Here is a 19,996-nt window from a genome sequence, read left to right as displayed (position 1 = left end):
GACCGCCCCTCCGGCACACACGGCGTGCGGCAGCGCCCCCTGCCGGCGCGGAGGGGCGGCGGCTGTGAGCAGCGCCTCGCTCCACACGCGCGGAGGGGGCAGCGCGGCGCATGCGCGTTGTGTCAGGCGGGAGCAGGCGGCGCGCCGAGGGGCGTCGAGCGGGGCGCGCGCCCTCCGCCGTGAGGGGAGCTTCTCGGTGGTCGCTCCGAAAGAAATGCCTCCTGTTTCTTCCTACGGGAAGCACAGCAGAGCGAAATACGACAAAAGCGCTGTGCGATAGAGCGAATTCTCTAATTCTGAGGAAATTCTGAAAAATGGCTATTTTTCACCGCAGTCGCCGCCACCAGCTGCTTTCTCAGTCCCGCCCCTGCGCAGCCCTGTGCCAGCCTGCCCCTGCGCTGCCGTCGCACAGCGGACCGGCCCGGAGCGTGGGCAGGGGGCTCAGCCCACGGCTGTCCCACCGACAACCGCCTGTGCCACTGCGGGCTGCTACCGTAAAACAGCAGGCGTTACTTTCGGTGCGTGCCTCGTGTATTTGATTAGCTTTATTTCGGGCTCACGTCGCCAAACGTTCAGGCCGGGGTGGGGGGGAGGAGCGCTCAGCGCCGGGAGCCCCGCTGCTCTGCCCCGTTCGGCATCTGCGGGGGTGGTGAGGAAACACCGCCGGGCCGTCCCTAACGCGGTCAGTCAGCACGACGTCCGCCGTCAGCTCGGGGTGGGACAAAACCACAGCGTGACCCCGCGCTGGGCTGCGTGCAGAGCCGCGCGGAGCCGGCGGGGCGGCCGCACCCCCGGGCCGGAACGGGGCGGGGCGGGGCGGGGCGGAGCGGGGCGGTGCGTGGCGGTGCGCGGCGGTGCGCGGCTCCTTCAGGCCTCGGCGGCGGCAGCGGTGCGGCTGAGATGGCGGCGGGCGGAGCGCTGCTGCGGGCGTTGGGCTTCGCCGCCCTTCTGCTGCCCGCCCTGCCTCGCGGGTCGCCCGGATCGGCGGAGCGCCGCTGCTTCTGCCAGGTGGGCTGCGGCGGGGGGTGCGCCGGTTGTGCGGGGGGCGGAGCCGGGGGCTCCCAACCCGCCGTGCCTTCCGAGCCGCGGTGCTGGGGTCGCCTCCCGGGGGGTGGATTGCCGCTCGCTGAACTTCGCGTGAGTGCCGGTGGTTGCGGTGCGCTCAGCGCTCCGTGGTCGCTCCTTTCGGAAAGGGGCTGCGTTATAAATCGGCGCTGAAACGTGAATCGGGAGTGGGAAAAGAAAACGAGCGGCTCGGCTGGGGCTTTACCTTCTGGGCGGCTTCGGCAGATAAAAACCAGTGGAGATAGAGAGCTGAACCGCGTGCTTTTCACTTTTTTATCGCTGTGCCTTTCCTGCTTCTCTGAGGTTTGCCTCGTCAGGCTGAGTCAGGAGCGCAGTGTGGTACGAGCAGCCCTTGCTGCTAAAAGCACTGCTGTCCTGGCACACGGACGGCTTGCAGGCTTCATTCCTCGGCACGGAGGACTGGCGCTGTGCTGTGCTGTGGTTTGTTGCTGCTGTCCTTCGGGGGGTTTCCCTGGTCACCCCCCTGTCAGTAGGGGTGAGCGTGGGCACTGAGTTACCTCCTTGTTACCTGAGCACACTTTCAAGCCACTCTTGCATTCTTGTTCAATTGGTGCTCCCCAGAGAGCTGGGGGGCAGCAGTTCATACCTAATGCCTGCCGTCCCTGTGGGGTGGCATGGGAGGCACTGCCCAGAGCACTGGAATCATAGAATCATAGAATTGCTAAGGTCGGAAAAGACCCACAGGATCACCCAGTCCAACCATTCGCCCTTCACCAATGGTTCTCGCTAAGCCATGTCCCTCAACACAACATCCAAACACTCTTTGAACACCTCCAGGCTTGGTGACTCCACCACCTCTCTGGGCAGCCCATTGCAGTGCCTGACCACCCTTTCAGACAAGTAGTATTTCCTAACGTCCAGCCTGAACCTTCCCTGGTGCAGCTTGAAGCCATTCCCTCTCGTCCTATCACTGTCACATGGGAGAAGAGGCTGACCCCCAGCTCACCACAACCTCCCATCAGGTAGTTGCAGAGAGCAATGAGGTCTCCCCTGAGCCTCCTCTTCTCTAGACTGAACAATCCCAGCTCCTTCAGCTGCTCCTCATAAGGCCTGTGCTCCAGACCCCTCACCAGCTGTGTTGCCCTCCTCTGGACACGTTCCAGGGCCTCGATGTCTTTCTTACAGTGAGGGGCCCAAAACTGGACGCAGTACTCGAGGTGCGGCCTCACCAGTGCTGAGTACAGGGGGACAATCACTTCCCTGTTCCTGCTGGCCACACTATTTCTGATACAAGCCAGGATGCCATTGGCCTTCGTGGCCACCTGGGCACACTGCTGGCTCACATTCATTCTAGCGTCAATCAACACCCCCAGGTCCATTTCCTCTGCACAGTCTTCCAGCCACTCTGCCCCATGGCCTGGGTTGAAAAGGCCCACAGTGCCCATCCAGTTCCAACCCCCTGCTATGTGCAGGGTCGCCAACCAGCAGCCCAGGCTGCCCAGAGCCACATCCAGCCTGGCCTTGAATGCCTGCAGGGATGGGGCATCCACAGCCTCCTTGGGCAACCTGTTCAGTGCGTCACCACCCTCTGGGTGAAGCTGGAGCTGCACATTCTTTTCTAAGAGATGCTTGGAGGTGATACATCCCCACTGTAGTATTCCTGTGCTCTGTTCAAGCTGCAGGTAGGAGATGCAGAAGGGAGTTTGCCCTCTTTCCTGCCTAGCTGTGCAATAAGTGGCAGTGTGTGGGTCAGGGAGGGAACCTGTAGCGAGAAAAGAAAGCCCTCAATCCACTGCCCGGGAGCATTTCTGTGATGCTGAGTGAAGTGGGAAGAGATGAAGATCACTGGTGGAGCCTGGGATGGAGACAAAGGAGAACAAAGCAAAGGCCAAACCTAAGGATGATGCAGAGTCCACGTGTGGTGATGTTCCAACCTGTGGTACGCACCCATGGAGGATGCATCAGTGCTGTGGCATTGTGAAGAGCCAGCAGAACACCTCCCTGGCTGCTTGCTCAGCAGCTGGAGCCATTGGGGCGCGCATCTGTCCTGGCGGCTCCGTTGCATCTCTCCCTGCTGGGCAGACCCAGCCCTGAATACCCGTCCCATGTCATGTTGAGCTCCCACACCCCGCCTGGGTGGAGCAAAACCTATCGCTGCTGCTGAGCTCAGTGATTCACAGGTGCCAGGAAGCACGTGGCATGCGTTTGGGACCTGGTGAAGTTATGTTTCAGCTGAAAGAACTGGTTGAAGTATTGCAGGCTGAAGATGGAGATGTTCTGGGAGGAGGGAGGGTGTCTTAAGGCATCACCCTCAGGAGGGTGCTTATGGTGCTTCACCTGGAGTTCTTTGCAGGGTGGTATTGTGCTGGGTTAGTCCTAGCTTGGTTTGGTCACTCAGTCTTGCAAATTCAGGCCTGGTACAAACGTTACACAGAATCATGGGTTGGGTTGGTTTGGGTGGGATTTGAAGACCATCCCGTCCCAACCCCTGTTGTGGACTGGGTGCCCCCAGCTTGGGCTGCCCAGGGCCCATCCACAGCCTTGGGCACCTCCAGGGATGGGGCACCCCCAGCTCTAGGCAGGGCCAGCTGAAGGTTCTGCAGATGTTTCTGAAGGTAATTTCTAGGGCAGCTGAGGCATGGCCCAGTCTGCGAGCTGCCTTGCTCAGGGCTTGCCGGGCTTCCAGGAAATGCAGACAAATGTGTGGTTTGGGCTTTTCTATTTTTGTTGATGAGCCTTCTTAATTTCTCAACAGCTTCACGTTGGGTAACTGGATTAGCAAATCGGTGCTGGTTTTTTTTTTTTATGGGGGTGGTTTAGGCTAGTGGAAATCTTAATTGCTTTGCTGGTACTCTGAGTTTTCATTAGTTTGCAAAACGTGTGACAGAGTACAGTGCAGCGAGGTGCTGAGCTTCAATGTGAATGCAAGAAACAGAAGGAAACCTCCAAATCACAGTGACTTAGCACTGATGATTTGCTCAGGTGGCAAAGGGCACTGTGGCTCACTATTTCCTTTCACACCCACTGAAATCAGTGTGGCTCAGTCTAAAATATCTGTGCCTTCGATGAAAAAGCTTTGTTTCCTAAGCCCTGAGTCCCACGCTAAGCCTGAGCATGGGTTCCTTCTGCCCAGGGGGAACCTGCACGTTCCTTTAAGGTGCTGTGGGTCCAACCCAGGCTGCTATTTCTTCCCGTCCCCTTTCTGTGAGTGCTCATTGCCTTCCTTCTTGGAAAGAGGGCACGGAGCTCTGCTGCTGCAGCGGTGATGGCCTCTCTGAGTGAGCTGAGGGCCCTCTGGATACGCATCAGGCCGTGTGTTCCGTGCTTCTCGCAGGGCTCTTCATCTTTCCTCCATGCATAGTAATTTGTTTTGCCCTGATTGCAAAGGGCACTTTTCCTTGGAGGCTTTTCCTTGAGGCTTGTGGCCTTCCTTGCAGGCTTGTGGCCTGTGTGCAATGCTTTGTGCTGGCTGCTGCCAGGACCTGGTGAGCTTCTGCGACAGAGGCAGTGAGGGGATTTCTCACTGTGAATGTCCCACCCTCGCTTCATAAATCAACAATACCCATTGAGAAGTGTTGTATTGCTGCCTCAGCGTGCAGGAAAATTCCGTGGTGCCCAATTGAGATGAGTGGTATGCTGACTTTGTGGACACGGTGATTTCCCTGAGGACTCATCGTGGGGTTGGGAAGCGGCAGACTTCCTTCTGCTGTGTATCTTTCTCACCCAGGCAGCGAGCTACGTGTCAGAAAGCCACAGCTGAATTTGCGGTGCTTTGGTTTTGTTTTCTGCCGGGCTTACACACAGCGGGAGTTGTTCAGGATGATGCAAGGAGTGTTGGCTTCCTGCATCAGATCTGCAACAGGTGTTTCCTTGCCAAATGGCTGCCAGGGGCACAGGGAAGGGCTGTTGCAGTCTCAGTGGCTCTGATCAAATCAAATAAATGGCCGCAGCACAGTCAGTTGACAGCGAGGACTTTAGTTAAGTGCCGTAACCTTTGGTGGCATTATTGTTGCTTAATTAGACCCTTATGCAGACGGCAGCTCTTGGCTGTGAGCCACCCTGCCCGGAGTGGCATAATGGTGTCAAACCAGAGCCTGGGCTGCTGTGTCTGCTGGGTTTGGTCTTGATAAAAACATCTGTGACCTGTCTAGCTGTATGTGTGTTATCTCTGCCCTCTGAAGAGATGGCAGTGCCTGCCTGCTGCCTGTTGCTCTGGCATCAGTAAACTCTTAAGACACCTATGTGTGTTAGGGGAAAAATGTGTTTTATCCTAGAATGGCCTGGGTTGAGAAGGAGCACAGTGCTCATCCAGTTGCAACCCCCTGCTATGTGCAGGGTCGCCAACCAGCAGCCCAGGCTGCCCAGAGCCACATCCAGCCTGGCCTTGAATGCCTGCAGGGATGGGGCATCCACAGCCTCCTTGGGCAACCTGTTCAGTGCGTCACCACCCTCTGGGGGAAAAACTTCCTCCTCATCTCCAACCTAAACCTCCCCTGTCTCAGTGTAAAACCATTCCCCCTTGTCCTATCTATAAAAATAGCTTGCCTCCAACAACAGGCAAAGGACAGGTCCTAAAGGATGCATCACAAGGAATTCTTCAGCAGTTCAGCACATTCAGCTTTATAAAACCATTAAAGTAAGAAAAGAGCTCTAAGATCATCAAGTCCAGCCACCAACCCATCACCCATCACCACCATGCCCACTAAACCAGTGCTGCTTCGTTTGGGTCAGTTTTAGGGCAATGAGTCGCTGCGAAAATGAAAGGAAATCCTGAATTGTGTTCTCTATGCTCTGGAACAGTGCTGACCAACTTGTTTGTGCTCCCTGATGTTCTGTACCAACAGGTCACTGGCCATTTAGACGACTGCACCTGCGATGTAGAAACCATCGATGCCTTCAACAACTACAAGCTGTTTCCTAGGCTGAATCAACTTCTGGAAAGCGACTATTTCAGATACTACAAAGTAAGTTTCTCATACAAGAAATACGTGAATATTTGTCAATAATTTGCTATGCTTTTTTTGGTTTTTTTTCCCTTGAAAGTTATTGCTGATCTCTTCAAATCAGATACCCCAATTTCAGTCAGGCTGCCGAGGATCCCATCCAACCTGGCCTTGGACGCCTCCAGAAGTGGGGCATCCTCAGCCTCTCTGTTAAAGATGTTTCCTTATGTGTTGTTTCCTCTGAGGAACTGAAGCAGCAGAACAGTTTGTTGAATTAGGGCTCAAAAGAGCTGATGACGGAGAGTCCAAATTGCATAACGAGGATACTCTTAGTGCCTTCCTGTCAACGAGGAAAGCCTGGTTTAGTTGTCAGACAATCAGATGAAGTGATTGCTGTTATGCCAGGCCATCATTGTTAGATGACATTTACTCCTGTTCAGTGAAATTGCATATGTGTGACTAACTGTGGGTTTGTTTGGGTGTGCTTGGGTCGTGGCCAGAACCTTACTTGCCAAGGGCAGGTGCTGAACAATGACTGTTTCCTGGTTGTTTCAACAGGCAAAAAAAAAAAAATCAATTCGTTCTTCTGTAAGAAGGGTTTAAGATGTTCTCAACTTCTCCTATGAGGAAAGGTTGAGGGAAATGGGCTTGTTTAGCTTGGAGAAGAGAAGGCTCTGGGGAGACCTCATTGTGGCCTTCCAGTACTTGAAGGGAGCGTATAAACAGGAGGGGGAACGGCTGTTTGTGAGGGTGGACAGTGATAGGACAAGGGGGAATGGTTTGGAACTGAGACAGGGGAGGTTTAGGTTGGAGATGAGGAGGAAGTTTTTCCCCCAGCGGGTGGTGACGCACTGAACAGGTTGCCCAAGGAGGCTGTGGATGCCCCATCCCTGCAGGCATTCAAGGCCAGGCTGGATGTGGCTCTGGGCAGCCTGGGCTGCTGGTTGGTGACCTTGCACATAGCAGGGGGTTGGAACTGGATGAGCACTGTGGTCCTTTTCAGCCCAGGCCATCCTATGATCCTATGAACTTCGCTGCAGTGCAGATTAGAACAGCTCCATGTAAAATCACCAGCAGACCTGCTGGCCTATTAGGGATACAAAATACCCAACCAGAAAAGGTTGTCAGTGCACAAAGAGCATCAAGGTGTGAGTGAGAAACGTACACATGGCGCAGATAGTCTTGGCCGTGCTGCATGGGGATGCACATCCTGTATGAGACACCCATGAATGAGGGTGGCAGACTGAAATCAGGCCTTGGTTTGAAGTGAAGGACACCTGCCTGCTCTTGCACTGAGTACTCAGCCCTGCACTAGGTTTTGTTAGCAGAAGCCTTTCAGTGAGATACCAGTGCATGCTGGCAGGCTGTGATGTGGAAGGTTGGCTTGGCTGCATGGAAGAAACGTGTAACAGGATAATGTGTTATTTTTAGGTAAACCTAAAGAAACCGTGTCCTTTCTGGAATGACAACAGTCACTGCGGAATAAGAGACTGTGCTGTAAAACCCTGCCCATCTGTAAGTAGAGAATCATTCACTTCACTGTTTTCTCTATTTGGCCTTTGTGGCCCCAGAGTAAAAAGCAGGTGAATATCTTACTGTGCTGACTGCTGAGCCACAGTTCTGCTGTGGCTGCAAGGGAGGCTTTCTCAGGCACAGTACTGCTGGGATCCCTAAAGAAAAGCTGAAATGCTAAATTCTGACACCTTAAAGAAAGGCTGGGTTTCTGACAGCCAGCCCTCCACGAATGGAAACTCTTGTCCTGGCCCCTCTTTTATTTGAGGCATTGGCAAAATCATTTTAGGGGCAAATCCTCTGCTGCTGTATACTGTGTTAATTGCCAGCACATTCACCCTGTTAGCCTATGAGCTACACAGTGATTTGCTGTTTTGTCTGATGAATTCAGCCAAGCCCTTTCCAGCAGTCTCTATACATAAAATAGCTCTTTCAGAGTCCTCTGTTTCCCAGCACAAAAGTAGACACCTTTGCCCTTGCATCCTGGACAGGAGGGGTTTGTTCACTGAGCTAGAAGAAAACATGGTGACTGCAGGTGTCTGTCTGAAAAGAAGGGGAAGAGAGAGAGAGGGAATTAGGAGTTGGTTGCTGGGTTGGTAGACATGGTGAAAATGCCCCTGTCTGTAAGACAGAATGCTGTCTTACAGCCTCCTTCTGGGGTCTCCAGAGCACTCTGTGTGCTGACGCTGCACTGGGATGTGCTGTGCTGATGGTTCAGTGCAAGGGCAGTATGAGACCCTAATTGCATGCATTTACCAAACAACTGTAGCTTATTTTCATGTATGGCTTAAGTATAATGCCATGGAGATGTGTGTCCCTCTCACCTGGGAGCTCTGTGAAACCTGGAGTAATGCAGCTGTTGGCTTGGCTGAGAGAAAATGTTTGAGGTGATATGGCACCGTGCAACAACAGAATGCAGCGTGTGTATGAACATCACTCCTTGTATAAATCCTCATTCCCCTCTCCCGTGGACTACCCTACCCTTCCAACAACTCCTTCAGTGGTGATTCCATACAGCTGCTGTGGGAGGCTGCAGGATGACATATATCAGGGCTGAGAAGTGCAGTATCTGAAAAGAGGCGGCTGGGTTTCTGCCATCACCTGGAGGCAGGAAGGCAGCCAGCAGCTCTGCTGAAGTCTGGGTTGGCATCTTCTACCTTGTGCTTGGTGAGCAGAGCACAGCCTGGTGGAGCACCTGTGGAAGGCTGCTGACCTACTGAGAATGAGAGTCTTGCGAAAAATCAAAACAAAACACCAGGAATATTGCTTAACTTTAGTCTATGGAGGAGCCAGTAATTAGAGGTGGTGTAAGCTAAGCTGGGGGCTTTGATTCCTTTTAAGCTCTGGGAGCAGCAGTAACCTTCCTAATCTTTTTCAAACATTAGACTGAAAGGCTCTGTCAGCTTCACGTGTACCACATGCCCAATTTTGTCTTTCAGGACGAAGTCCCTGATGGAATCAGATCTGCAGGTTACAAGGTAGGTTTGTCTGCATGCACAAAGTGACGCTGCTTGTAGGGCTGACTTTGAGTCACTGTAACTGATAAAAGCCTTCTTGGAGGCTTCCCCAAGCCCAGGCAGGGTGTCAGAGCCTGCTGTGAGTCCCTGCAGCAATCCCCACAGCTGCACAAGGCTCTGAATATTTGCAGACATCCTGTGGAAGTATCAACCAGGATGAATCATAGAAGTGTTTCTAATGCTTAAACTGTACGTGCAGTAAAGGCCAAATTATAACATCAGAAAGGCCGTGTTTTAATCTTCGCTTTGCTTCTCAATGCAGTATTCAGAGGAAGCCAACAGCCGTGCTGAAGAATGTGAAGAAGCCAACAGACTTGGGGCTGTGGATGAGTCATTGAGGTATGACTTCTTCCCACAGCCCATAGTTGCCTTGAAGGAACCTCAGCATCAGTGCTCTGTGTGATGCTCTTCGTCCTTTCCTTGCAGCAAGGAAACCCAGCAGGCAGTGCTCCAGTGGACGTGGCACGATGACTCTTCAGACAGCTTCTGTGAAGCTGATGGTATAGTGATCTGTTTGGTCTGACAAAGTCTTAAGCAGTTCAAGTTCTCTGCAGAGCTTTGAGGCTAACATGTAGTATTCCAGCAAGCTTAAAGCATATATGTAATTTCTTCTCCCCCCCCATCTCCTACCCTCAGTGTTTTGAAAGTAATCAAAAGCTTCATTGCTGTTCAGGCTCTTGCAGAGCTTAGCAAGTAAGTGACTTGGTTGAGCACGCTCAGAGTTGGCTTTGCCATCTGTGGCCTTGCACTGTGATAGCTCAGAGTGCCAGAGAGCTGCTGCAGTGGGTCACTGTGCACCTGCCTTTTTGGAGGGCTGTTCAGTATGCACAGGGGTGGCTGGATTGGCTTTGGAAGATGTCATTCTTTAGAAGCTGTTGTCACTGACCCAGCATTCTGCTCCACAGACATCCATTCTCCCGACGCAGAATATGTGGATTTACTGCTGAATCCTGAGCGCTATACTGGCTACAAAGGACCTGATGCCTGGAAGATATGGAACAGTATTTATGAAGAAAACTGCTTCAAGTAGGTGCTTTGGGACACAGGTGCCACAAACCTTTAGTCACTGTGAGCCCTGACTTCTACAGAGGGGCTGCACGTGCTACAGCTGCTCCATTAATCCCCACCTTCCAGTCTTGGCTGCAATGCTTGCACAGTGCAGGCTGTCAGAGCAGGGGATGAGCCCCACGGCTGCCCCAGGCTGTCCTTTGTACCACAGCTGTGCAGAGTGGAAAGGCAGCAGCCTGCATGGTGCGCATCTTTGGTGTGATGTGGTCTTCATCACGCAGCCCTGTTCTCCCTGGGTGTCATACCAGTGAGGGGAGCTCCCTCCCCAGTCTTTGCCAGTTGGATCTCTGCTGAGGTTTGCCCCTGGGGCTGTGCTGCTGGACACTGATCTGTGGTCTTACCTGCTGTTACCTTTCCAGTGATTTCTTCCCTCTGCACACTACAGCATCATGTTGCACCAGGGCCATGAGATAATGTCCACAAGCACTCCTCTAGGCACTGGATTTTCCCCAGCTGTTGTGGGTTTTTTTTGTTTGTTTGTTTATTTTTACAAAGAAGGAAGAAAAAAAGAGAAAACCTCATCTCCCTTTACCCTTTTTCTCTTGGAGTAGGAGGACCTCTTAGATCTTCCTGGGCTATTTGGCTGCAGAAAAGTAGTTTCTTCTGCCGTTGGTTCTGCACAACAAGGAGACAGTCATGTATTTACTTACCTCAATGATTTATTGTTTTTTTTCCTCTTAGGCCTCAGAATGTGAAAAGACCTTTGACATCTGGTAGAGGTGAGTCATGTATTCATCTTGCTAAGTGGTTTCGTAGAGTACTGCTCTGAGCTACAACAGCAGCAAATACTATGTGAGCTACTTCTGCTGAATGAGAGCCGTTACAGCTCTTGATCAAGTCTAGAATAGTTACGGCCAATGGAATGGCATCAGGAGGACTGTTCAGCATCCATCATGGAGAAGGGAGGTCTGATTCTGAGTCCTAGAAGAAATGTGGGTCTTGGAGAGGCTGGGGACAGAGCTGACCCCTGAGTCACCGCTTTCTGTGCTCGGCAATGCCAAACCGTCTGGGAAGGACTGAAATAAGACCCTGGCTGGAACCCTCGGGGGAAACCATTTAATAGGAGAAACTCTGCCTTAGAGGCAAAGAATTAACAGTGTAAATGAAAGTTGGGAGGGGTCTCAGTAGCATACAGAATGCTGTGGACTCAAGGCTGCTAAGAGAGCCTGTGTTTCCTGATGCCCCATCGTGCTCAGACATTAGAACGTCATCAGCCTCCCCAGTTTTTTGGCCTGAACACCACTCCAGCAGTGTCCTCCGAGGTGATCTCTGGACTTTCCCTAACCTGTGCAGGTGTTTTTCCCACTCCTTTGAGCCTTGCATGGAGGAGTGATACTTTAAGCACAGCAATAGTGAACTAAGTATACAATGCCCTTTAAAATCCCAGTGTTTCCCATGAGCACTGCTGTTGTTTGGGGCAGGGGATGAATGAAATATCACGGGCACCATGGAAGGACTGCGGTTCTGTCTGCGAGAAAGAAACAGGACATGAGAACAGGGTCAGACCTGATGCCTGTGTTGATGCAACTCACCAGCCATTTGCAGGAAGCAGAGATGGGGTCTCTGAGTATCTTGTCAGAGGTCGTACAGGAGGCAGTTGCATTTCCTGTTCTCCAGTCTCTGCTTTAACTGTGTAGTTTTACTTCCTCTGCAAATACGGCTCCCTCCTGTGTGGGTCAGGTTATATGGGAGCATTGCTCACCGGGTGCTTTGCTGCTGCAGTTATTGAGATCATGTTTTGTTTGGAAAATGTATGAACCTCCTTAGGAAGGCTCATCCTTTTGTCAGAGCAGGTTAGCAGAGCAATCTTAATGTTTGTGCTTTGGAGTTTAGCTTTGGTTGTGTGTAATTATCTTCTTTTTTTCTCCTCTCCCCCCACCACTCGTGCCTTTCTCTCATCAGGAGACGATGGAGGTGAGTGGCACTCTGTTTTTACCCATACCAGAAACAGGTCCTCTTGTTAAAAACACAAGAATTGGGAGTCTTCAGGATTCATGGCGTGAGCTCTTTTCAGTGCTGGTTACTGCTGAGGAAGCAGCTGTCAGGCTGTGCTTTTGGAAGGCAGAGTTGGTGGGAGCTGAGTGCCTCACTGCAGGGCTCCCTGCTGGAAGGGCTGAGCCTCGGAGCTGTTTGTGCTCTGTGGTACTGGGCCTGTCTATGGAACATCATTCCTGTCTCCAAACTATTTCCAAACCCTTTTCTGTTCTCCAGATTATTTCCAAGCAGGTGGTAGCAGGGGTCAGTGGGAAACACTGCCTTGTGTGATTGTTCACATTTGGTTGCATTGTTTTATTTCTTTCTAATAAAAATACCCTTTCCCCACAGTTAGCAGTAAAGAAAAACAATCTGTGGCCTTTGTTTCCCTGTAGGTCACAGCATCACACAGTGGTTTTCCCTCCTCCAGCCCTTGCTGAGGTGGGTGGGAAGAATCCATGCGTTATGTCTGTCTGCTGCCACCACACTGTCTTATAGAGACATCAGCCAGGCAGAAGAGTGGGGAGGAAAGCTGTTTTTGCTCTCTTCTACCACCTCTATCCCTGCTTCTGCAAACTGGAGTGAGCAGAGTTGCTCTGGGTGTGGTCTCAAGGGTGGTGTCAAGTTTTTAGCCATGGGAGCAGGGGGGCAAGGGGGTCATAAAATCATAGAGTGGCCTGGGTTGCAAAGGAGCACAGTGCTCATCCAGTTCCAACCCCCTGCTATGTGCAGGGTCACCAACCAGCAGCCCAGGCTGCCCAGAGCCACATCCAGCCTGGCCTTGAATGCCTGCAGGGATGGGGCATCCACAGCCTCCTTGGGCAACCTGTTCCAGTGATCCAGTTCTGGGGTCCAGCCCTGTCATGTTAGTGCATCATCCTGTTGTCCCCTGAAACATGTTTCAAAATACAAACAAGCATTTTAAAAATGCCTTGGTGTGTTAGAGCCTTCCTGCTGCTGCAAGGCACCTCAGACTGATGTGCTCTTTTTCCTTCTGTTTGCAGGGCAGATGTTTTACAAGTGGTTGAAAGGTAATCCTTTTCTCTAAACCTGGCCGCTCTTCTTGGGATGAGTGCAGAATGGCCGTGGAGTGGGTGGGGGCTGCTTTCTGCTCTGGGGTTGGGTGAGATCTGCCTGGCAGTCAGGAGAGGAAAATTCAGTATATGCTTTCAATATCTTAAAATGCTTGTTGGCTTTTTTTTTTTTTTTTTCCTTTTTTTCTCCAGGTGTCTGCGTAGAGAAACGAGCTTTCTACAGGCTCATTTCTGGTCTCCATGCAAGCATCAACATTCACCTGAGCGCCAGGTACCTCTTACAAGGTAACTGCCACTTCCTGCCTGAGCTCTCCTGCATCAGCTCTTAATTGGCACAGCCTTCACATCCGTGGCTCAGCTGAATGCTAGTGCAGCCCATCCCAGCAGGGCTCAGGGCTGCTTTTGTGCTCTTCTTCTCTTTCCCTCAGCACACAGGTTGTGTAACAAAATCAGGAATGCTCTTGCTGCACGCCTTTGGGTCTGCAAATGGCTGGGCTGTGCTCTGTGCCGAGACTTCCAGCACGTATGCCTTTTATTCTTCCTCCAAGGTTATTTTGGAGTGTATTTCTAATTGCATCTCTCTCCCTAGCCTGTTTTTATGGCAGTCAGTTTAGCAGTAATTTCATCCAGACTGAGAAATGCTTGGCTGGGCTTCTCCAAGACCTTTGAGCTTTTTCCATGTGCCATTCCCACTTTCTTTGCATTCCTTTATCCACAAGCAGCTATCTGACAAATCTCAATTTCAACCCTGGTGTTGGAAATATAGGGTAATGTGAGAGCATGATTTGCTTGTGCCATGTAGCCAAGGTCTGTGCTGTAATGAAATAAATCTGGTAGGCTTGGTCTACAGATATCACTCTAAACTACAGCTATATCCTTCAGGAAGTCTGAGCCTGTGCCCCGCACTGCATGAACAAGGTAGACCTTGGCCACAGGAGACAGCTTGGAACAGTTGGGATTAGTGGGAGGGCATTGGCTGTTAAAAGCTGGGATCTCTTCGTTTAGAGATGCATTTCACCATTTAGCTTGGGACTTTGGGAGGAAGTGAACTAGAACTAATAGCTGTCCACCTCATGTCTTTGTTTTTGTGCCCTCAGATACTTGGTCAGAGAAGAAATGGGGCCCCAACGTTACAGAGTTCCAGCAGAGGTTTGATGAGGTTGTCACCAGAGGGGAAGGCCCCAGAAGACTGAAGAACCTCTATTTTCTCTACCTGATTGAGCTGCGGGCTCTGTCCAAAGTGCTGCCCTTCTTTGAGCGCCCAGGTTTCCAGCTGTACACGGGGAATCAAAGTCACGATGCAGAAATCAAGAACCTATTGCTGGAAGTTCTCCATCTGGCCAAGTAATTACGTTCGGTACCTGGGGAGAATGGCTCTTTCAACCCTGGCATCTCTGAGCGTGCTTAACCTTTCACTTAAAGCTCCTAGAAAGGCAGGTTCTGGGTTCCTTCTTGGAGTGGGATAGCATGATTTGGTAGCATTGTTGGGAGTTCGTTGGTATCTGCATTCAGATTGCAAAACAGGGTAATTAAGCCCACAGCTTAATAGCCTAGGCTGCCTTTTTGATTTAGCGGAGTTGAATTTAATAACCTCCTCCACATCAGTCCTGAAATTGGCTACCTGGGTGAGTCATCTGTGAAATGCCAGTCCTGCTGTCATGTTTTTGGCTAGAAAAAATCCCAACCATGCACATAATGGAGGTTTGGGCTGATGGGCAGCATTCAGAGTATGAGGAGCGGAAGGTACCAGAACCAGGTGGGAATGGGTGTCTCTAACATGATGGATGTTTGAATTGCTCTCCTCACGCTCCCATGCCTTCACTGCTTACGTCTGTCAGAAAACAGACTACAATTGCTTAGAAACCACAGAGCAATTGCTGAGAATGTCTCCAAGGTGAGATGCAAGCTAAAATTGAAAGCCTCCAAGAGATGTGAGAAGCAAGCAGCTTGCAGTCAGACACGGAAAGTCCAGGTGTATTTTAACACCTATCAGCTCTGCTCTCATACCTAACCAAGTACTCCTGTGAACCTGGATTAAGCCACACAAACAAACTGCAGGGAGATAAAACTTTTTGTTCCATTTCAGGTCTTTTCCGCTGCATTTTGATGAAAACTCGTTCTTTGCAGGGAATAAAAAGGAAGCTGCTAAACTAAAGGTAATTGTCCAGCCCTTCCCTTTGGGATACTTTGTACCCACAGAGTATTTTGGATGTGTTTGGAATAAGACTGCCACTGAAAGAGACCCAGTAGGTTCAAGGAACTGGATTGGATATTTTCAATTCATTCTGGTTTGGGGATGGTTTGGGGAGCTGCATGTTGTGGGGTGTGCCTTAATCATAGAATCCTAGAATGGCCTGGGTTGAAAAACACCACAACACTCATCCAGTTCCAACCCCCTGCTATGTGCAGGGTCGCCAACCAGCAGCCCAGGCTGCCCAGAGCCACATCCAGCCTGGCCTTGAATGCCTGCAGGGATGGGGCATCCACAGCCTCCTTGGGCAACCTGTTCAGTGCGTCACCACCCTCTGGGGGAAAAACTTCCTCCTCATCTCCAACCTAAACCTCCCCTGTCTCAGTTTAAAACCATTCCCCCTTGTCCTATCACTGTCCACCCTCACAAACAGCCGTTCCCCCTCCTGTTTATACGCTCCCTTCAAGTACTGGAAGGCCGCAATGAGGTCTCCCTGCAGCCTTCTCTTCTCCAAGCTAAACCAGCACAGTTCCCTCTACCTTTCCTCACAGGAGAGGTGCTGCAGCCCTCTGACCATCTTAGTGGCCCTCCTCTGGACCCTCTCCAAGAGCTCCACATCCTTCCTCTACTGGGGGCCCCAGGCCTAGACGCAGTACTGCAGATGGGGCCTCACAAGAGCTGAGTAGAGGGGCACAATCCCCTCCATCTCCCTGCTGGCCACCCCTTCTTTAATGCAGCCCAGAACACAGTTGGCCTTCAGGCTGCAGGCGCACACTGCTGGTTCATGTGCAGCTTCTCATCCATCAGGACCCCCAGGTGTGGTTCCTGCTGAGGATCTGCTCCATTTCACCATCTTGGTCCCATGGAATTTAGCCTCAAGAGACTTAATATGATTGGATTTGGATTAGTACATGGAAGAAGACCTGGTTAGTGTGTAACTGTGATCACTTTACATCTCTTTTCCCTTAGGAGGAAGTCAGGCTACACTTCAAGAATATTTCTAAGATAATGGACTGCGTTGGCTGCTTCAAGTGTCGCCTGTGGGGGAAGCTGCAGGTGAGCTCTGTCAGCAGTGCGGGGCACGACTGGGAGCACCTCATCTGATGGGACCGTGGAGCACAGAGGCAGTTCTTAGATATCTCAGCTCCAAGATACAGCTCAGTGCCAGTGAGCAGGAAGCTGTGTGAGGATCCCCACTCTCTGGGGCTGCCAGCAGCTGCCCGTTGTCTTTGCAGTTGAAAACTGGGTGAACCTCCTGCAGCTGCACCCTGAGAGTGGGAGGGGCACAGAGCCTGAGAAAAGGGAGGGAGAGGTGCTGTGGGACCGGGGTTCAGCCAGATCTGTGCTCCGTCTTCTGCGTGGGCAGACCTGGGCAGGAAGCCTCTGCTGGGCAGCTCTGCTGTCCAAATAATGCCAAATAAACAGAACGTCCTGGCTCTGTCCTGCTTCCTTCTCTTCGCTGTGTTACGTGAAGTCTGAGTCTTGCCCTGTTCAGTTGATGTCAACAGGAACCTTTGCAAAGATGAAGAAGGGAAGCAAAGTTAAGTTCGTGTGCCAGGCTCTGGATGCCTCCTGTATTAAATGATCTCCTTTGTCACACACAGACACAGGGCCTGGGCACAGCGCTGAAGATCCTCTTCTCTGAAAGCCTGATAGAAAAGATTCCTGAAAGCGGCCCTTCCTATGGATTCCAGCTGACAAGACAAGAAATCGTGGCTCTGTTTAATGCTTTTGGAAGGTTAGTGTGAGACCTTACGCGTGCTGCTGCATTACATCCCTCTTAAGCTTAATCAGTCCATCTTCATTGGCAATATTGGTGTTAACTTCTGTTCTGGTCATGCTTTCTTACAAAGAAGCCCTCAAATGCCCGAGGATGTTGATGTGGAAGTGCAACGGCGGAACAATTTAAAGCAACTTGTTTATATGCTGTATTTGTGTAAGGAACTGAAGGAAGTGCTTGGATTAACATACAAAGAACTCTGTGTCAGTTAAGAAACGCTGTGGCTGCCCCGGGAGCGCACTGTCCCCACACAGAAGTTGCTCTTCTTACCTCTTCTATTTCTGCTCTCTCCTTCGAGCACTGCAGGTCCACCACTTTGTTCCCATTTCCACCCTGCAGTGGGACACATATTGGGCAGCCATCAGCCCCGTCCTGGGGGGAGCGGGATGAGGGCTTTGGCAGGAAAGGAGGGGAGCTGTGCAGGTCCACATCTCTGCTTTCTGTTAGAAAGCGATGTGGGTGACTCAGAACCTTAGAACAGAAGGCAGTCCTGGCAGGGAGAGGCAGATCCTCTCTGTAAGGAAGAGAAAGTCCCAGGCCTTATCCTCACAGCCCAGTCCCGCATCTTCACTGATGCTCTGGGGCCACAATGCATTGAGCGAGGAAAGGAGGGGAGTGATTGAAAAAGGCCTTCAAAAGAAACAAGCTCCTACTGCAAGGAGTCGCAGCCATCTGCATGGCTGGTAATTACGGTCTGTTTCTTGACCTCCAGTTAATGGGTTTGTGTGACTGCTGCTGGGCTCTGTTACATCCTGTTCCTCCGTGCCTCCCAGTAACAGAACCTCGTGGATATTTGCTTTAAAAAGAGCCCAGCTGTAACCAAAACCTAATTTAGCTGAATTTCTACATTCTCTCCCCCAGAGCTGCTCAAAGCTCTCCTTGACAGCACTCCCTTTCTTGCTTTATTCAGAAGGCTGTGATGCAGACGTGGCTGTAATGCTTTTCTTGCCCGCAGGATCTCAACAAGCGTCAGAGAGCTGGAGAACTTCAGGGCCATCTTACGAACCATGCGGTGAATGCAGCCGAGAAAGACTGAAGCTTTCCTGCTCCCCTCCTGGGTTCTTCAGCAATAGGCCAACACCACAACCCCACTGCCCTCTGAGCGCTGCAGGTGAAGCCATTTGCTGAGCCTCACACTCCTGGTTGACCGTCTGTCTGGAAGCTGCTGGTGCCAAATATTTTGTGCAGAACCAAAAACCCCTTGTTTTGTACAGAAGTGAGGACTGTACGTAAAGTTTATTTTATATAGATCACTCTGAACGACTTCTCTAACTACTGCTGTATTGTTTGGAGGGGTGAGACCACTCTCTTTACCTTCAGAAGCTGAAGGCAGAGCCTGAATAAAGTCGGGGAAAGTTCCTCATCTGTTCCCTGACTCCATGCTGGCCCTCACAGCATCCTTAGAGGAGCTTGGAGGAATGAATCCTAGAATGGCCTGGGCTGCAAAGGAGCACAGTGCCCATCCAGTTCCAACCCCCTGCTATGTGCAGGGTCGCCAACCAGCAGCCCAGGCTGCCCAGAGCCACATCCAGCCTGGCCTTGAATGCCTGCAGGGATGGGGCATCCACAGCCTCCTTGGGCAACCTGTTCAGTGCGTCACCACCCTCTGGGGGAAAAACTTCCTCCTCATCTCCAACCTAAACCTCCCCTGTCCCAATTTAAAACCATTCCCCCCGAGTCAGGTACAGAGCAGGGTGTTGCTGCACTTTTCTGACCTGCTGCTTTGCATCCTGTGCTGCTGGATGAGCAGATGGCATTTCAGACCAGTGCTGCAGGGGGAGCAAGGCCCCTTCTTCCTTGCAGAAGGCAGTGGGGTTTGCAGCATGCAGCAGCACGCTGAAGGAATCCTGCAGCTCACCATTTGGCCACCTCGTGCCTCCATCTTGTGTGAAAGCACAGGCGAGCAGCAGCACAGGCCCCTCTCCTGCCCCGTGCTGAGCTGGAAGCGCACCCTGAAAAAGGTGACTCTGGGTTTTGTTCTTATAAGAAAGCAGAGAGCGGGCATAAAATAAGGCAAATCCAGGGCCAGCACAGCCCCCCTTCCCAGCCCCGCTGCCAGGAACCAGAGCTGTGAGAGAAAATAGGGCTTTGTTACAGGAGCCCTGCAAGCTGCACCGCCTCCAGCACGTGCCTGAGGGCACCCACCTGCCTCGGGGCAAGGGGAGCTGAAAGGGAGGCCCCTTGGCACCTGTGGCAGTGGGGGTGCCAGGAGCTAAGGTGGGGCCTCTCCCGCAGCCAGCATTGGGACCCTTTGGCTTTCCCAGTCCACCTCAGACCATTAAGCCCAGTTTGGGGTCAGCTCATCTCACTGCAAGCTGGGTGAGGCTAAAAAGGGAATGGATGTATCTGCCGTGGGGCTGCTGCGCCTCAGAGCTGCTCAGGGGCTGACGCAGAGCTGAGTTCTGCCACTCCAAGGACAAGAAGCTGTGCAAGTAGGGCAGAGCGCCGGGACAGAGCAGAGGCTGCAGCTCTCCCTCCCCTCCCGGGCACAGCTGGCTCTGCTCTCCGCTCCCCTCCCACAGCTGTGACAGCTGTCTGCTCACAGCCAAGGGCTCACATGGAGGTGTGGTGGCGGCCCCAGCACAAGGCACAGAGGCAGATGCTGCTGTGCAGACACAGTGCGTGCTCTGGTGGAGCAGCTGCTATCTGCAGGGAGCTCAAGGCCACAAGTGATAAACCCCTGGTGTAAGGAAACACGGAGTTGCTGAGATGAGGTTTCTGCCTCCTCCACAGCTCAGTGCCAAGGAGATGCTGGGTGGGTCACAGGTGGGACCGGAGCCTGAGAGCCCTCAGAGAAGCATCTCCTGCCCTGAGAGCTGCGTGCACGGGAGCAGAAACCAGGGAAGGGCAGAGGATGCAGCTCGAGCCCCTCGTGCCGAGGCCTGCAGAAACAAAATGGGTAATTCCTCCCACGCTGTACGGTGGGGGGGCTGCAGGCTCCTCCCCCAGCC

General features: G+C 52.1%; 1 protein-coding gene across 1 annotated transcript; it reads left to right on the top strand.

Moving 5' to 3' along the window:
• The first annotated feature begins 869 nt into the window (after nt 1-869).
• ERO1A (endoplasmic reticulum oxidoreductase 1 alpha) lies at nt 870-18,404 on the top strand. The gene is made up of 16 exons (NM_001277569.2): nt 870-1,008; nt 5,871-5,990; nt 7,401-7,484; nt 8,921-8,959; nt 9,261-9,337; nt 9,425-9,498; nt 9,904-10,024; nt 10,748-10,785; nt 11,969-11,980; nt 13,045-13,071; nt 13,267-13,359; nt 14,172-14,418; nt 15,161-15,230; nt 16,235-16,321; nt 16,870-17,003; nt 18,001-18,404. Exons 1-16 carry the CDS (start codon nt 901-903, stop codon nt 18,059-18,061), a joined length of 1,392 nt encoding a protein of 463 aa, NP_001264498.1. The 5' UTR covers nt 870-900; the 3' UTR covers nt 18,062-18,404.
• Nucleotides 18,405-19,996: the final 1,592 nt, after the last annotated feature.

The sequence above is a fragment of the Gallus gallus genome, chromosome 5, assembly GCF_016699485.2.
Source record: "Gallus gallus isolate bGalGal1 chromosome 5, bGalGal1.mat.broiler.GRCg7b, whole genome shotgun sequence".
Classification (NCBI taxonomy): Eukaryota; Metazoa; Chordata; class Aves; order Galliformes; family Phasianidae; genus Gallus; species Gallus gallus.
The sequence above is the reverse complement of the archived record's forward strand: the minus strand, read 5'-3'. Positions and strand labels throughout refer to the sequence as shown.